The sequence below is a fragment of the Strigops habroptila genome, chromosome 1 (genome assembly GCF_004027225.2).
Source record: "Strigops habroptila isolate Jane chromosome 1, bStrHab1.2.pri, whole genome shotgun sequence".
NCBI classification, from domain to species: domain Eukaryota; kingdom Metazoa; phylum Chordata; class Aves; order Psittaciformes; family Psittacidae; genus Strigops; species Strigops habroptila.
The window spans coordinates 24,541,335-24,558,888 of record NC_044277.2 but is presented as its reverse complement, the minus strand read 5'-3'; the positions used below and the strand labels follow the sequence as shown (position 1 = coordinate 24,558,888).

General features: G+C 37.5%; 1 protein-coding gene across 3 annotated transcripts in view; it reads right to left on the bottom strand.

The window, feature by feature from the left end:
* Positions 1-17,554, bottom strand: part of TRIQK (triple QxxK/R motif containing) — a 61,600-nt gene that overhangs the window by 41,468 nt on the left and 2,578 nt on the right. For 2 of the 3 annotated variants that reach the window (XM_030499534.1, XM_030499542.1), the window contains one exon: positions 1,950-2,030. In XM_030499534.1, the coding sequence (XP_030355394.1) occupies positions 1,950-2,010 (61 nt within the window). In that variant the 5' untranslated portion in view covers positions 2,011-2,030. Of the gene's footprint in view, positions 1-1,949; positions 2,031-2,541; positions 2,639-17,554 lie in introns of those variants that run through there. The other variant, XM_030499551.1, reaches the window with a different exon arrangement.

Sequence of the window (17,554 nt, the reverse complement as noted above, 5' to 3'; positions counted from 1 at the left end):
CTGTTCAGCCAGCATCCATCATAATATTTTCAAGAATCCATACATACCAAATGCCTGGAAAGGAAGGACAGCAATCACTCCAAGCATGTATTTAGAACTTTAAATGCATTTGATAAATTAACTGTTTTAAAGACAGGCCCCATGCAACCTCCCTTTGCCAAGTCTTTCTAGATATAAGCAATCTGGGAAAGGGTGATCAAACAACCAGTTGCAAAATAGATGAGCCTGGAGCATGATGGCATCCTGTGGCCGGAGCAGTCTTCTACTGAACAGCCTCACACTAAAGCATCCCTGCAAGAGTACCTGGGCTGCCAAATCTAGGGTTTATTTGATGAATGGGCTTTAGGAAAAAAATTAAATTCTTTCTGTATACTTTCTAGCACAATAATAATTTCTGAGGGTGGTCAAACACAGGAACAAGGTTGTCCAGAGACATTGTGGAGTTCCCCTCCTTGGAGATACTCAAAAGCGAACTGGACACTCTTCTGGCCAACTGGCTCTAGGTGACCCTGCTTGAGCAGGCGGGTTGGACCAGATGACCTCCAGAGGTCTGCCAACTTCAACCATCCTGTGGTTCTGTGATAAATGGATGAATTATCATCACTTACGCAACACCATGTAAGAAGAAAAAAAAAAATCAAGAAGTAATAGCAAAAAATAAAAAAAAAAAAAAAAAGAAAGATTTCCATGTTCATTATGGCAAGAAAAGTTCTTTATTGGACAATAATTGTCAATAATACACCTATTGTCCAATAATACACCTAAAGGCATAATGACATTAGAGAGATGGCTCCACTAAGCTCAGCTACTAGGCCTAAAGCTAACCCAAAATGCTTGTACATAAAACTCAAACACACCCACATGAAAGTATAAAATCGTACCCATAAATTTTCAACCCCCTCAAATTCATTAAGTTCAGAAAAATAATTTCCATTGGCAAACTCTATGGCTATAGTGAATGACAAGAGTGGGAGTTGAAACAACCATCATCAGAGCAAAAGGCAGTGAACAGTCTATTTTAGTTCTTGCTCTCTGTCCTCTAAGGAATAGTACAATCATAGAAACACCTCCTAGGTTATATATTTTATTTGCCTGCCGGTGTGAGACTCTTCCCTACGATAATTTTTAACACTTGCTTTTGCCAAGTTAAGAGCAATGTGTCGCGTCTGAGGAATATGAGCTTATTATAAGCCCCCTCAGACACTGTATTTTGCAGTACCCAATGGATCACGGTGCTGCATCATATAACAGGGAAGGTGCCAAATTGTTCAGACAACACGCTAGCCTGAAACTGGAAAGTCAGCAACATAACAGGATCCCTCTGAATACTGGGCCCCTATATAAATACTCTCGCCCCCTTGCTACAGCACAGTGTCCTCTCCCCTGCTCAAGGCACAGCTGATCAGTCCTGGCATCTCACAGCTGTGAGATGTGCAACCACAGTGCCATGCAGTAGTGACTTGCAAGAAGTAGCCCAAGCTGTGAAACAGTGAGAGGAAATCTTGTAAGTCTCATACTTAGACGCAGCTTTACATCCCCCTGGTCCTCCAGCAGCCCAGCCTGTGACTGGGCTTCACCACTTCAACACTGCAGTGTTTCACTACTATTTCCAAACATAGAACATGGATGTTATCAAGCTTCTTGAAACACTGGCTTCACAAAAGGTTTTGCTGAATGAATTAGTCAACAGCATATAACAAACGTTTCCCTGGAGTGTGCCTTGCTTTGCACCACTCACAAGCCAAACAAAGTTTTTGAAGAGGAATAATACATTTTGTTACACTAACAGGTATGGCTGAAAAAACAAAACCAACCAGAAAAAAAAACAAAAAACCACCACACCACAAAAAAACCACCATACAGGAAAAAAAAAAAAAAAAAAAGAAAAAAAAAAGGAAAAAAAAAAGATTTCTTTTTTAAGCACACAAGCTTTTCCTCAGATCTCTTACCTATTTGTTTCCTGTACTGGTCAACAGGAGTTCTTGCTGTAGAGGCATCTTTTCTACCCATCGTTTTCAATCCAAAAATCACTGTCAGCAGCAGGAAAAAAAAAAAAAAAAAAAGGAAAAAAGTAAGCATTATTCCTAAATAAGTTACTAAGGAAATCAATGACATGTAACATCGGAAAAAACTAACAAGCAACATTTATGTTATGTTATGATTATGCACAGACATAAATAAGCCTTCCCAAAGTGCAATGAGACACTGGAGTTAAACCATCACTATTCTGAAGACTCTTAATAAATTTAACATAACTTTTTCCCCATTGCATGGGTTATTAACATTACAGAATGAATGTTAGTTTGAATAAAAAAAGAAAAAAGAAAAGGATTTAAACTGATTGCACTGTAATTCAGCATTTGGTACCACTGAATTACATTCCTTTTCTTTTTTTTTTTTTTTTTTTTTTTTAAACCAGGGAATGAATGTTGTATTTTAAGCTGCTTCCATTGTTGGCAAACACATTTACAGTATGCCCAGAAGTCTGATGCAGGACTAGGCAAGTGTGCACACACTGGTGTAATTGCTCAGGAAACCCACCTATAGACAGAGCCCTCCAGCCACCTTGAGCTAAAGAGAGGAACAGACACCTAAAACGCAGCAACTCCACACTCTACCTTCCTGCCATGGGCTCTAGAGACCTGTGAATTAAAAGAAAGTGGAGAATAAAAGGTGAGAGCTGGGGCTGTGCCCTTTTTACACCTCTCAGCCAAGGTATTGAGAGTTTAGATCAGCTTCAATGCATTTAAGTAACAACCATCCTGACTCTTGAATGGGCTTCTTGCAATGCACAGCACAAAGAGATGACACAAGGATTGCACAGGGAACTGCACCATCATTCATCCAAAGATGCTCTTTTGGTACTTTGTTACTCTCACACCATCAGTGTAACTGAACAAGCATCATCTGACTGGTGTTCCAGCAAACTCCAAATACGTCCATTTAATCTGGAAAACTCTTACTCACCCCTTCACAGGGCTGCCACTCAAAAGGTACAGTAAGATTCTACAAATATACTCATTTCACCTCTTTTTCAACGGTCAAAAAATACCTGGCTTTTATAGTCACACTTGTTCCTCAAAACACTATTTTTCAACCATTTTGGATGGGCTGAATATGTCACTCACCACAATGATGATAAGCCCCAGCATTTGACCACCCTTATGACACAAGCCTCCGAACATCAACCCCTGCACTCACAAGAGGGCTGACATTTTCCAGTGTCAGATTTACTGTTCGAGTTTAGAAGACACACAACATCCAACACTTGCCTTTTCCCAACTGGCCTCAGTGAGTTGTGCCAAAGGCAAGCTTTAGCTGAACTGTCCCGGGTAGCCACAGACTGTCTACAGATTGTGCACATATGAATTTGGAGTATCTGCAAGTTTTACTTTTCTGTTAGGCATTACCAGCTGCATTACAGCAAGACGAGCTTCCCCAGGCTCTGCCAAGGCACACTGTCTGGGAAGTGCAGCCCTTAAAGGCACTGTGATGCCAAATCATGGGCCAAAAAGCATGCCAAGGCACTCCTAAATGTGCTACCATCAGCATCTCAGCCTTAAACATGCACCATTATCTCCTTCATACTTTCAAACAAGGTAGCTACAGGAATAATCCCACCAGTTATTTATGCGTTTTCAATCCACAAAGTTTCTTCTTTTGCATTTATCTATCCTATAAGAATTATTGGCATTTAATGCCAAATGATGAACCCAGGCTCCTTAATTTAAAGTGTGGGACATGACTTAAAATGAACTTATGTGCTCAGAAGTCAACAACTTTTTTTAAAAGGTATTCAGAAATAATAACAAGGTATAAAAGATTGCCATTATTTCTTAATCCAAACTGAAAACTCAGGCATAGAGTTCTAATGTTTCCATACATTACTTTTGTTTAATTCAGAGCATACCCCTATCTTATGTAAAACACATAACAGTGAACTGTAATCCACTGGTGTTTTTTCCCTCTAATATGCTTCCTAGCTATCCTCTCGACTGAGTTTTATTTCTCAGTAACATTCACATCATAATAGCAAGAGTGGAAAATAAAAGTACCATTTGAACTTTTGGCTAGTTGAGGAGATAACATATATTTTCACACTGCAAAACTACTTCTTGGCTTTTTTATATCACTTTTAGAGACTCTTTTGACTTGCCTTTTGCAATTTCAATAGCCTACTAATGTTTTGTAACAAAACATCAGCTGTGAAAGATGTTTGCAATTTTAGCAGTGCCAGTAAGACGTAAGAAGGAAACACAGACAAAAACTTATTTCCCGATTTAACAGGAGCCACAGAGATGCTCACAATTGCCCACGTGGCTCAGTGTCACCAACCGCTGCATCTAGAACCCAGACTCCTCTTTGTTCTTCAAAGGGATGCAGTAATCATCATTCATTTCCAGCACTTTGATGGTTAGATAGCAAAGGCCCAAGAAACCCATGGAGACATTAGCACATACAGCCGCAATGTCTAATAAGACAGTTATTTGCATAAAAGATCAGCCACAATTTAGAATGTGTTGTGAGAGATGTGGAAAGGGAATAACAGATCTATATTAGCATGTACGAAACAAGAGATTGTTTTCACAATTTAATCCCTCAGGGACTGTGGCTCATCACCTTCTCTTGTAAAGAATCCTGCATTCCCCAAGGAAGCAACTTGCCATGAGCCAGAGTTAAACTAAAATATGGATTAATAAGAGATAATATTTATTATTTATGAACCTTGCTGCAGGAGTGCTCTCCAATGTAACCTTCTGATCAGATTTTCATAAAAGAAAATCCTGGAACCTTAATGAACCATGAAACAATTTGAAAAGCACCTTTTCTGCATTTAAAATAACGTGGTCACCCTAGAATAATTGGTCATCCTAATTTTAGCGTAAGCAAAATTAGCGCTCAAGTCTTTCTTAACTGGCAGCTCCGCTGCCTCCGATGTCAGCAAGTGGAAGATCTGGCTTTTGCTGTATTTCTTTGCCAAACCAAATGGATAGGGAGTTCATCATGCTGTGTGCACCCCAGGAGCACTCAGGTCCCTGGAATTCTAATGACTACGTAACTGTATAAAAAAACATGTAAAGGAGTTGTCACTGCTTTTCTTTACAGGCTACTAAAAATACTTCAAGAGTAATTATTTGAAGGCAACATGAGCCCTCCTTAACTTCCAAGCATTTCCATAAGATGGTTTTAAGAAAATGAAGCAAGGCCCAAAGGAATGGTTTTATGTTTACTGCCGTTACAGAGATACTACAAGGTCAAAATACATCCTTTTGTGGTACCCTTCACTGTTTTTTCACTCTTTCTTTCAGCCTCTAGTAATTCAGCTTTGAAGGCTTATAGCCTCAGAAGAACACGATTCTTCCTTCCTCTTCTTTTATTCATAAGCAGTGACTGATAATTAAAAAAACACAATAAATTGCCTATTATCACGTTCAACTGTCAATAGCATTTTGTGAGATAAAAAACAGTTCTGATTGTCCATTCAAGATCTGACCACAGGAGTGTTTAAATCCCAACTCACTGTTACTGATGCATATAAAGCTTGTATCAACCAAAAAGAAAAAAAAAAAAGGAAAATTATTACTTAAATGAAATAGAAACGTACCATGAATGACTTTAGAAATACCAACGAGTACAGGGACTATATAGCACAGAGATTGCACTTTGTGAATTTATGGTGCAATACAAATGATTAATAACAGTGATAAGGCTTACAGTATGAACCGAAAGATCCAGGTACGTGCACGTGTGCAAACTTTCTCAGGGGTGATATTTGACAGTATGTCTGTATTCTTCAACAATAAGCTGCCTAAATATTCATAGAGAGTATGTTAAAGAAATAATGAAATGATCAGTTTTGTAGCTGAAAATACAGTTGATAGATTAGACAGAAAAGAACCACTACAGAATGTAAAGGTACTGGACCAAGTCTTCAGCTGTAATTGAACATGAAGGTGAATGCACACTGAACATGTGTATATATGCGGAAGTATCTTATCCTTAATTGCAAATGAATAACTTAAAAATCTTTTTTTTGTTGGTTTTTTTTTTGGTTTTTTTTGTTGGATACAATGCCGGTTGATAATCTGAACTCACAACCCAAATCATTTTTTAATATGATTCAAAGCTATTGATGTCAGTGAAAGAATTGATCTTTTACCAGTCAATTCCACAATTCATAGTTTAATAAAGGATATTAAAACACCTACAGGTTACAAGAGATCAAAAATAGCCTTCTATCCTCCTTGAGTAAAATCCAAGGAGCACATCAGATCCTCTGTGAACACCAAGTTATTCCAAAGAACTGCTAGCACTGCATTTAAAGTGGGAAGCTGTCTGCATGTAGGTATTTTGGAAATCACTGCTGTTGGTTATTTTAATTAGCTTTTCTGGTGCACTGCTGAAGTACAGAAACTAAGGTCTGTCTGTACAGCAGTGGAAGAAATGCAGTGGAATTAACCCACAGCCAGAATTGCAAGAACAATGCAGCTGAATTTTTAAACCACACTTTAACCAAAAGAGAGAATTTAAAAAACTTTACTGCTACTACTTAAAAAAATCCCAAACACAACAAACTTAGAAACAAACAAAATAATTGAAAGAACCAACCAAAAACGTTCATGTTCTACTTGTAAGTCTTCACTATTCCTCTGGAAAATCTCTCTCAAAGGATGAGACTATTATTTCAAAGGAGAGTCCACTGTGCTTCTTGAGAATCTAGCTTTACTTTCTTTGAGGATGTATTTCATTCTCTTTTAATGAAAGGAATTTAACATTTCTTTACTTAATTTAACCTTGAAAGTAGCAGAGGTGACTGAAATTCAGTTAAATTTGGGGAAATAAATTAAAAAAACCCCAGGATCCATAACTCTAGTTGGAACAAGTATTGCTGCAATAATCTTATCTTTCTGCACAAGGACAACAAACACTGTACCATATCCCAAGATTCAAACCATCTAGGAATTACAACTTTTACTCTGACGTGTATCAGGCTGTTTCATAGCTTCATGTAAGCACTAGGAACAAAACGCACATTGTTACTTCCAGTAAGCGCCCTTTGCACTCTAGGGAAAGGAGCTGCTCTGTTGTTTGTTAAGTTTTACACTGCCTAGAGAACCCATGAAATCAGCTCTAAATTTACTTACAGAAGTAGTACACAGGTAATAGTCTATATGAATACTCAACATATTCTCCTGTATGTTTCAAAATCCTGAGGCAATATATACTATGAAATGTAAATTTTATCAACAACCCAGATTAGTTCCACATAATTTCAGGAAGGTAAGTGAGACACCCCAGTTATGCAGGAGGTCACCTCCACTCCCTTTGCAGTAAATGAAGAAAGAGATGCAATGGTAAGGAATCCAAATTGCCTCCGGCAATCCTGCTTGCTATGTTCCTAAACCTCCTCTAAGTACCTAAAATGTGGTAGGACTATTTAGGCCCAAATATTTGCATTTGCTTCTCTAGCAAAAAGACTACTTACTTTTGTTAGATGTTAAATGTCTAAATATCTGAAGAGTTGAAAAGATTATCATTAAACATATTCATCATAGCCTGGAAAGAGTGAAAATTTCAAGGACTGCAAAACCTGACCAAGATTTTCTTAAAAGACGTCATACTTACATAATTTAGGTTTTCTAAGCAAAAAGAGGATATTAAAAATGTCAAAGGTTCCTTCCATTCCCAGTAGAGTACAGTTTGTCACAACTTGTATGGCAAGAAGAATCAAAATGTACTAGGCCAAAACTCACTTATAAAAACATTACTGACACAGAAGATATCTATTTAGCAATTTGTGTTATATTTGTTATAACAGCAGTATGACATTTTGCAGAAGAATATTGTATTTATAGCTATTCTATGCACTTTACATTTACTTTTCATTATTAGAGTTTCTTACTTGTCTTCAGAACTGAATTCCCTTACTCATGTCAGAGCCGAGTAGAGTTATACCATCTGTGAAACATATTCATTTTAATATGAAGACAGATCTTCATCTGAACAAATTTAAAATTGCAAACGTTCAAAGATGAACCTTTTTTTTTTTTCTTCATTTTTATGAATATGACTGCACTGGTGCATCAAGAAAATATCCTTAAAGAAGTTCATGAAGGAAAAAAAGCACATATGTGGTTTGATTCTGCCTTGCCAGACAGTTCAAAAAGTAGTATTTCCCCGGAGAAAGAGTAATCTGTGCTACAGGGAAAACTACATGACAAATGACACCATATGCAGTATTTCAGAATAACAGAATACGTTTAAACTTTGTTTTTGGGGGAGGAACGGGAACGACGGTAAAAGTCAGAGCAAAAAAGGGTAGGAAGAGAATGGGCACCCTGATGCCCAGAGGCACATCACCAAGGATGGATATGGCCTCCATGGGAGCAAACGCACATGCTGTACAGCCACGTTCTCTCTGCCTCATGAGTTAAAAGTTCAGCAAGTCAAGAGCAATGACGAGAAACAATTATTTGCTCTAAGTAACTGAAGCATCAGCAATGAACATTTTGCAGTTCAGATAAATCCAGGCAGTTTTATTCCTTCTTTGATACCCAACAGACACACCTTCAGCTCTCATTTCCTTTGATGAAGTAGGGAATAATTTAAATAACAGGTATAAAGCTAGAGGTCATAGACCTTAAATTTCAGAATCAGCTAAGTCTGCCTAAGCACTTGACTTCTAATATGTTATGAAGTTACAATTCCTGAATTTAACAGAGCATCACGTGATTTCACTGAGGTCTTATTCCAAAAGCTCAGAAACACTGTTTTGCCCTGCTAGGTGTTACAGCAGAGGAAGAGCACCTTCTTTCCTTTCTTTAAAACAGAAAATAACCTCTTTACTTGCCCATCTCTTCAATTTTAGAAGTGAAGAAAATTCAATTTTTTCCAGATGTTACTCCTTTCCTGGTACTGCCACAAGTCACAGCTTGCTGTAAGCCTGGCTGCTTTAGACACTTGTTCATTCCTCATTTTCAGATTTTAAGCTCACACTCATTTCTGATGGAAATGAGATTCCTATTTCTTCCTTAAGTGAGAAGAAATATTTGGGGAGTAATTCTACTTCCCTTTAGCATATCCATCTTAAACTACAGTTCACAACCATCCAAAGGACAGAAAGTCTCTTTCACGTTTTCAATATTGCAAAATGGGATAATGACCTTCAGCGAGAATAAAGCTTGTAACTTTTGAAGTTGTTCACACTTCACACTCAATTTTTCACACAATTCCATATTGATTCTTTTTTGTTTGCTTCTATTGTGCTTTTTTTTTTGTGCTTGCATTATCTTGGACCATTAAAAATACAAAATTTCTGAGTGAATTATTTAAAAGTTTAAATTTTTATTTAAAAATGTATTTAAAAATTAAAATAGCTTCTTTGGAGCAGTGTATCAAAACAAGACAATTTGAAACTGCTGGAATTTTTCCTTTTCTCTCACCCTGTTTAAAAAATATGCTTTTTAAAGTATGCTAGGCTAAGTTTCAGCTTAATTTTTCCCCATTAATTCTAATAGTGATATCCCTATATCTATTTTGACTCCATTTTCACTGAAATTGCTCTACCATTCGAGAAAAGCAAATACATTCAGCAAACAGTCTGTTCATGCTTGACATCAACATAATAACTGAAAACCAGCAGAGAAAAGAGCCACAAATAAGCCACACAGGCACAAAGCCGGAAGGCAGACAAATGTGCCCTTCTGTTATACCTTTCACTGTAGCATAATACAATGTCCCTTCACACGACTCCAAGCCATAGGAATCGCTAACACTGGTGACCACATTTGTACCCTAATGATTGGCTCACTTCTTACCTTGAGCAAGCATGCAAAAGTTGAAAGCAGGCTACAAATGACAGCAACAAATAACATGTCAGTATATGTAGACCTAACCTCGACACTTCAGCAAAACTGAATTATTAGTTCTATTACTAAACCTGGTGACCTAAAGAACTTAAAAGGTAATCTTTCCATCCACGGTTCAGAACAAATGTGGGTTTTTTTTCCTTTCTCTGAAAGTACTGTAGCTTGGTAAGTATTAAACAGACTAATCTATGAATGAAGAAAAACAGTTTTGTGCAACTTTTATTGTCTCAAATGCTATATTAGGCATTCAGAAAAGCAACTCAGCTAAAAAAAAATAAAAATCTATTCTAAACATGAAGCAAAAGAAACATTAAGTGTAAAGAGTTTTAATTTGGTGGGTTTTGCATTTGTGTTTTCCTCTATTTTTCAATAACTGATGAAAAGAATAACCTGTTAATCTTTCTCATAAAATGAGAAGATAAAGCTGACATGCATTTCCTCAGCCTTAACACATCATTTTTCTGGTTTTTTTTTCTTTAATATTGTCCAAGACAAAACCCAGTAGATAAACCAGCAGATAACTTAGCGTTAACAGATCAAATGCAAAGTTCAGCCCTACAGCACTTAATAATGAGCTTAATAGACAGGCTTAGTGAACAGACACATAGATGGTAGCAGCAGCATTTTCAAAATCAAGTCCTGCTCTATTGGTTTTGAAGGATTAGGCCATAATTGGGTGAAGAGTTTAATATGGCTTAAACAACACCAGCTCAGTTGTTTCTAAAGTAGTTCAAAACAATAGGCCAAGCACACTCGGCAGATTATATCTAAATTGCTCAAGACTTGGCTCTCCTGAAACCTACCTAGAAATTCCATTAAAGGCAATGATTTTTAAGATAAAGAATTAAGTAATAGTGTACATGATACCATCTCTTGAGGAGCTTTATGTTCTATTTGGGCAAAAATGGAATACCAGATCATTAGTATCTATAAAAAATCTGAATCTTGAACAAAAACTAAATTAAAGGAATGGATCGAAATCAGGTTAAAATCTTTATATGGCCAAATTTTAAAACAAGCTTTGACAGCCATCAGAAAATGTGTTTATTTGCCTCATTTTAAGGCAGAGGAGGCAAGTGTGGAATGCAGCTGGAAAGAATAGGTAGCAAAAATAAAAACCATCAATCAAGAGAAAAGTGTCAGTTGAAATATCAGAAAGTCATGTAGATGCCTGAGGGTCCCGTATGCAACCATTTGTGCAAGGTCTGCTTGGGCTCTTTTCACAGCTTTTCCCATACCACAGGATGGAAGAAGACTGTGTCCCATCTATTCCCACTGCCCCTGAACAGCATGTATGTTTCAAAAGGAAGAAATTTTGCTGCAGGTTCATTGTCAAGGTGAATGCCAAAGGAAAGGATGGCACCAGCTGAGACTAACACATTGGAAAAAAGTACTCTGTTTCAAGTCTCACAGTACACACAAAAATCTATTTAATGTAAAAATACTACTGAAATACAAAATTGAGCACTTTTTCACGGGTTTCTGCTTTTAGAGATGGCACATTTTCAAGATCCTGGGTTCTAACATGTGAAAGGTTGGCCTTTTCCAGCCTAAAAGATACCTCTGATGAGAGGTTCCTACACATCAAGCTAGACAGGAACTGAATAGTTACGAGACTCCTAAAAGAGATCATTAAATGAGTAGCTATCAGCTTGCAAGCATTTCTTCAGAAACCCTAGTCTGAGCTAAAACAGCAGAGAATCCACTCCATTCGCTCTGATTTCCTGCGTGTGTCTCTCTAAGCACTAGGGGCTTGCACATGCCCTTGGCTAGAGTCAAAGGAGAATGCATGCTTCAGCACTGCCACAAAGTTTTATAAGGAGGAGGGGATATGCCTGAAATCTAGCCTTGTAGACTGCATACAACCAAAAACAAAACCCAAAACCTGCTGGAGCATACAATGAAACGAGTTCAGGCCGGTTTTCATAATAACAAACAGATTCAATACCAACATCACAAGAAACTGCAGGTCTGCTCTCTTCCTGCTACAACTACTCAGCCTGACTACAACTGTACCAAAAGCTGAACCCTGTAACCAAGCTAAAGAAGTTTAAGGAGAGCTGGGCCAATTCTGAAAAGGAGCTGCTTCTGCTTTTAACTTTCGAAATACCCTATCCCATGCACTCACCTTTACAAGCCATCCCAGTTGTTTCCATACTCATTTACTTTTCATTTTGTTTTAAGTAAGGTGAGTTAATGAAAATGTATACCAATACAGTACAGCGGAAACATCCTTCCAGCTCTTCACTATTTCCACCATGGACAGTCTTAAGAAGTCTGAAGGTTCAAAATCAGACAAGGGACAAGTCTGGTCAGAGAACCACAGCCCTGAGCTTTTTCCTACACACACCATTCTGTCCCCTTGAAGGTCTCCTCATGGTACAATACACGATTATAGAGTCCTTCTATGGTCAGGATAGAGAACTACACGAAGCCTATACAATATACATTACTTGTGTGCAATAAATGACAGAATACAAGTACTCTGAATTCTTTACTCTGCATATATGGCTATGTTTTAGTATGGTACCCACATTTAGATCATAATTTCCATGGATCTATATAAACATGCATGAAGATAAACAGACTCTCTTCCCATGTAGAACTGGAAGAATTCATCCAGAAGCTTTGCTTTGTAAATCATTTCAGATGTATTTTACTGAAGCCATAAAGGATATTAGCAAGTGCGCTGGGACCTTTTGAATTATGATGATCCACTACTCTAACAGAAGTTACTAATCTTATTTAACCCCACTGGTGTACTTACAATGAAAACTGTTTGAAGCTTTTTGAACAGGTTTGTCTCTATAATAATCATTTTTCCAGAGTAGCCTCTTCCTATTTAGCTTGATGGTCTGCTGCTTTCTCTATACCCAGAAAGCACCGAAATTATCCAGGCTTTCATATTATCCTATCTTTCAGAACAATGCAGCAAACAGCAATCTAGGAATGCTTTGTTAACTTTTTCACTCCAAATTACGGAAAGTTTCAAAGGAAGCAACATCCATCCTTGCTTGGACCATTTTTCAACTGCGAATCAAAAAACCCCAAAATTATTAGCTGCTGCAATTCTTTGTGTTTCCATTAAAAATCATACTTAAATTTAATCACACCAAAGTCTAAAGATGAAAGAAGAACTTATAACAGCTTTCCATGATGCACACATACAACAAAAGAAACAACACTTTCTGCACCCTCTGTAACAGGAATAAATGACAAATTCACACAGATGCAGCACAGCCTTGCCTAGGGCACGCCACACTGTATGCAGGAGGGCCTTTGCAGCAGACAGGTGGGATAGGTAGCTAATAGAACTTGTTGAGGTTCAACATGGTTGAGGTTAAGGCAGATGTGCGGTCAGAAACATCACAGCAAACATGAAAGGCAGTATCATTAACAGAAGTACGTCTGTGTCTTCCAGGACTTCATCACGCTTTCAAATTTTTCAGGAAGTGTTTTTCATAGAAACAGAACTAGAGGCAACATTCCAGCACTGGTCTTACTAAAGTGATTTAAACCACCCTCTTACCTCTCCCCCCACCTCTACTAGGCAGCACCAGCCCTTCTTTAACTGCCCTGCACTTGAATTCCCTTTGGCTACAGGAGCTTCCTCACAACCCCCAAGCCTTCCCACAGTCACAGATTTACAAGAAAAAGATATTCCACTCTGCATGCACATCCAGCATTCCTTCTTCCTCGACACATGCAGGCAAACTGCATTTTAACAGAGCCGTATTACCATGATCTCAGCTACGCTTTAAACTCCACTGACCCATCTATTCTTTGCCACTATTGCTTTTACATTCATACACAATTGACTAAAACAGCAAAAAGCATCACACCTGACACAAACACTGGGGAAAGTGTCCACAAGCTCACATCCATTGACAGTGGCCTCCAGCCATCACTTCCAAGTGCTGGCAGCTCACCAGCTCTTTATGCATTTTATTGTTACTGTACAGTCCTAATTTTTAAATTAATTTTAGTCGAATAACAGTAAATCAAGGACCTAATCAAATTTAAATGTTAGCTATACAGAGTGTACTTTCTGTTTGACAGCCAAGACACAAAAACAAAACAAGTAATACACTGCTTCAGGTTAACTGTTTCCTTTTGGCAAGAACGTAAGTAATACAAAACTGGTCTAGCAGTAAAATAAGTGACATAATCTTAATTGCAGGCAGCATAATTACCTCCACACACGAGTGCAACACTAAAACCACCTACTGGACAATTTCTATAGCTTACACGTTACATAAAAGAAAGATTATGATTTTTAATATGAGAGACTTTCAGTTGAGATGGTGATATGGTAAAGCCAAGTACTGAAATGTCCTCCATACTGACTTAGTACAGTACAAGTTGAACACATAGGTAATTTGAAATAGAAATTTAAAAACATGTTCAACTTGAAAACACAGGAGAGTCTTATAAATAAGCTTTTAGTATCTGAGAAGCTTTAAGATGTAGCTGACCCCAACTAACTGCCTCTCTACCAGGGGTGAGCAGTCTGTAAGAAAGGGTAACAAGGCGTACATTCTGCCCCCAGGACGCCATTCCCAGACTATGCTTAGCACAAGCCACCCAAAAAGAGGCATCAGTTAAGGTGATGGAAGCGAACTGAGGGTGCAGGTATTGCTGGCTCTTCTGTACAGACTGCAATCTGAGGGGTGGGGAGAAGGCGACCAGCTGGCAGCATCTTAAACCGCAGCATCTAAGGCTTCCAGAGCACATCTGTCAGAGCCATTCATGAATAAATTTGAGCATAAGAGTTTGTAGAATTGAGAACTTCGTATGTAAAGATTACAATGAAAACACAATAGATAAAAGCACAAAAAGCTACAAAGCCTGATTGATAATGTAGATGTGAGAGGGAATTATCATGGGTAAACTTAACCTTTTCTTCATTTATACCACACGGCACAGCCGGAGAGAAAACAATTGAAACTTTGAAATCTACTGCATTTCCAACCCAATCTGTTTTCCCACTATAAAAACCAGTTCATAACATAAAAGGTTATTTTGTTCCATTATTTTATTTTATTTCAATGGAAATTCACGAGGATAAATTTGGCTTTCTGGCTAGAGGCAACCAACTACAGGCAATGTAACCCCATCTTTTATTTTGTTGTCTTACTTAACAACAGAAATAACAGCATTAGTAAGTGACAACAAACTTGTGTACAAAACGGCGTGTTTCCCTCTGCCCTCTGGATTTTAACTTCCCAATACCATTCTCAACATTAACCTACTATTAACCTTTTCTTTTTCCCTCTCTCACACTTGCCCCTTCTGGTGTAAGTGACTTCACCACCATAAGCTTATGCTTTCAGAACAGTCTTTGCCCATTTATTCACTTCACGACCTCAACAGCTATTCCTGGATTTCTGTGTCACCCTCCCATCCTTCTTTACACTTGCTATTGGGTTTACATTGGCTAATTCATCATACCAGGTCTTTCCAATTCTGTCTTGGTTTTGATCATAAAACACACTGGATGAAGGATTATGCCAAAACCAATCACAACACATGAATAAACAGTATTTTGCTGACGTAACAATTATCATATTAACACTACAAAAAGTCCTGGAACACAAGAAACTGCATTGTATAAATCTCTACTGTATCACTGCAGTATGTGGTTACAGAGGCAAAATCAAACTTAAAAATTTTTAGCCTTCCTGCTAAAAAAAATGCAGAAGAAATGGGAAATAAAGGGATTAGCACTGTCCATGTCAAGAATGCCTGGAGTGTGTTTACTCAGGCCACTGAATTAGAGGGGTATCTATGCACAGCTAGTGATACAAATGCACCTGGGATGCCCTGACATTTTCCCATGACCTTCAAACACAATTCTGATGAATAAAAATGTATCAGGAATCATAAGGCTGTTGCAGACAGTTTGGGGATGTTAAAACTGCATTAATGCAAGTGCTTTTTCTTCTTCCGTGTAAGTACCAGTGACTATCTATGTTTGTCATTACATGAAACAGAGTTCCTTCCTAAATGGCAAACACCACAGTTTTTCTGCAACTCTTTTTCCTTCCCATCATAAAGAAGAAAAAAAAAAACAACCAACAAACCCAAACCTTACCTGCTTATTCTTATTCTGTGTGTCAAAAAATACTTCAAGACAAAACCTGATTATCAAAGAGCCACAGCACACAGAGTTTTTCATCTCTACCAACACCACCATGATGTTTATGTTGTGCATAATGCTGCAATGATGTATGAGATCATCAGCTTGGTAACTAAAAACAGTTTCACTGCGCCTGTGATTGATAAACTATGGAAGTATTAAAACATTTAAAATGTTAATCTTTGTAATAATCTCCTGAAAAGTTTTTATATTAATTTAAACCATTGATCATTTTAATATTTAATCATTGCAGACTTCATTTGAAATGAGGATAGCCATTCACTGAAAAGCACTTCATTTTTTAGTTTAAAAAATGATCAGCTAGTACATAATCACTTCACATTTTTTTCCTCAATAAAAAGTAAACCTGCAAGCAAATGAAAAAGTCTACAGGAGCAGAAATCTTAAAGCAGAGTTTGTGTCAAAGGACTTTTGCACTCCTGTTTCCCAGGAGTAACTGTATTACAACAGTACTATAAGAGACTTGGAGCATTGAGTGAGACTTCTACCATAAACGGAAATCGTTAGCTTCTTTGTCTACACCTTACAACCATCTATGTTCCATTCTAATCTTTACCTACCTCATAACACGTAAACATAATTTACTTATGAAGCATAGTTCTTACTAGAGCAACTTGAGTCTCCAAGGTGATATTAAACTTGGGGTTTCGGGGGTTTTTTTGGTCTTTTTTTAACATACAGCCCAATTTTATAACATCAGCCTTTAGCAACACATAAGGACTTTCCAAATTATCCTGTTCTTGTCTATAATTCACAGCTTGTCTTCCCTAATGAAAAATCTAGATTAATATGGAAATATCCCAAGGGAAAACAAAACCAAGAACTTCCTAGTTGTGAGAAAAAATCCCACAGAAACTCTTAAAATTCCAACTGCGACAAACTGTAACTAATCTCAATGGTATTCAGCTTCTTTTGAAAGATTGTTAAAACTATGTAAGAAACAAAAACTAAGTAATGGTCTCAAGAAACAAATTTCACAAAAAATCCAAAGAAAATGTCTTCATTGTACTGAAAAAACACCCCAAACAACAACAAAAAAAAAAACAAACCCACAAACAAAAACACACACACAAAAAACCCCAAACAAAAACAAAACACACAAACCAAAACCCTCGAATCATTTTCTATGTAGATTCTACTAAAATTTTATGTTTCCTATTACCATAAAGTATACTTGCTACTTCCATAAAGTACACTGAACTTAAGTCATCCTTGAAGACTGGGCTGCAAGGTTTGGCTTAAGTATTTGAATAAAATCCTAGATATGCACTGGGCAGTGTCACAGGTTAATATATTAGTTTACATTACTAGTCTTCATTCTGTATTTGTGACTTATAGCAAGTTGCAAGATTTTCCAGTACCTGCTGTAAAACTGGCACACAAACTGGCTTCCTTTCCTGAGGAGGCTGCAGAAAGTAACAGCAAGAGCTATGAACTTAGGGGAACTTGCAGAAGTCACATGAAATCTTCCAATGCATACAAACTTACCCTGTATAGTTCAAATTCATGAAAATAAAATAATGGT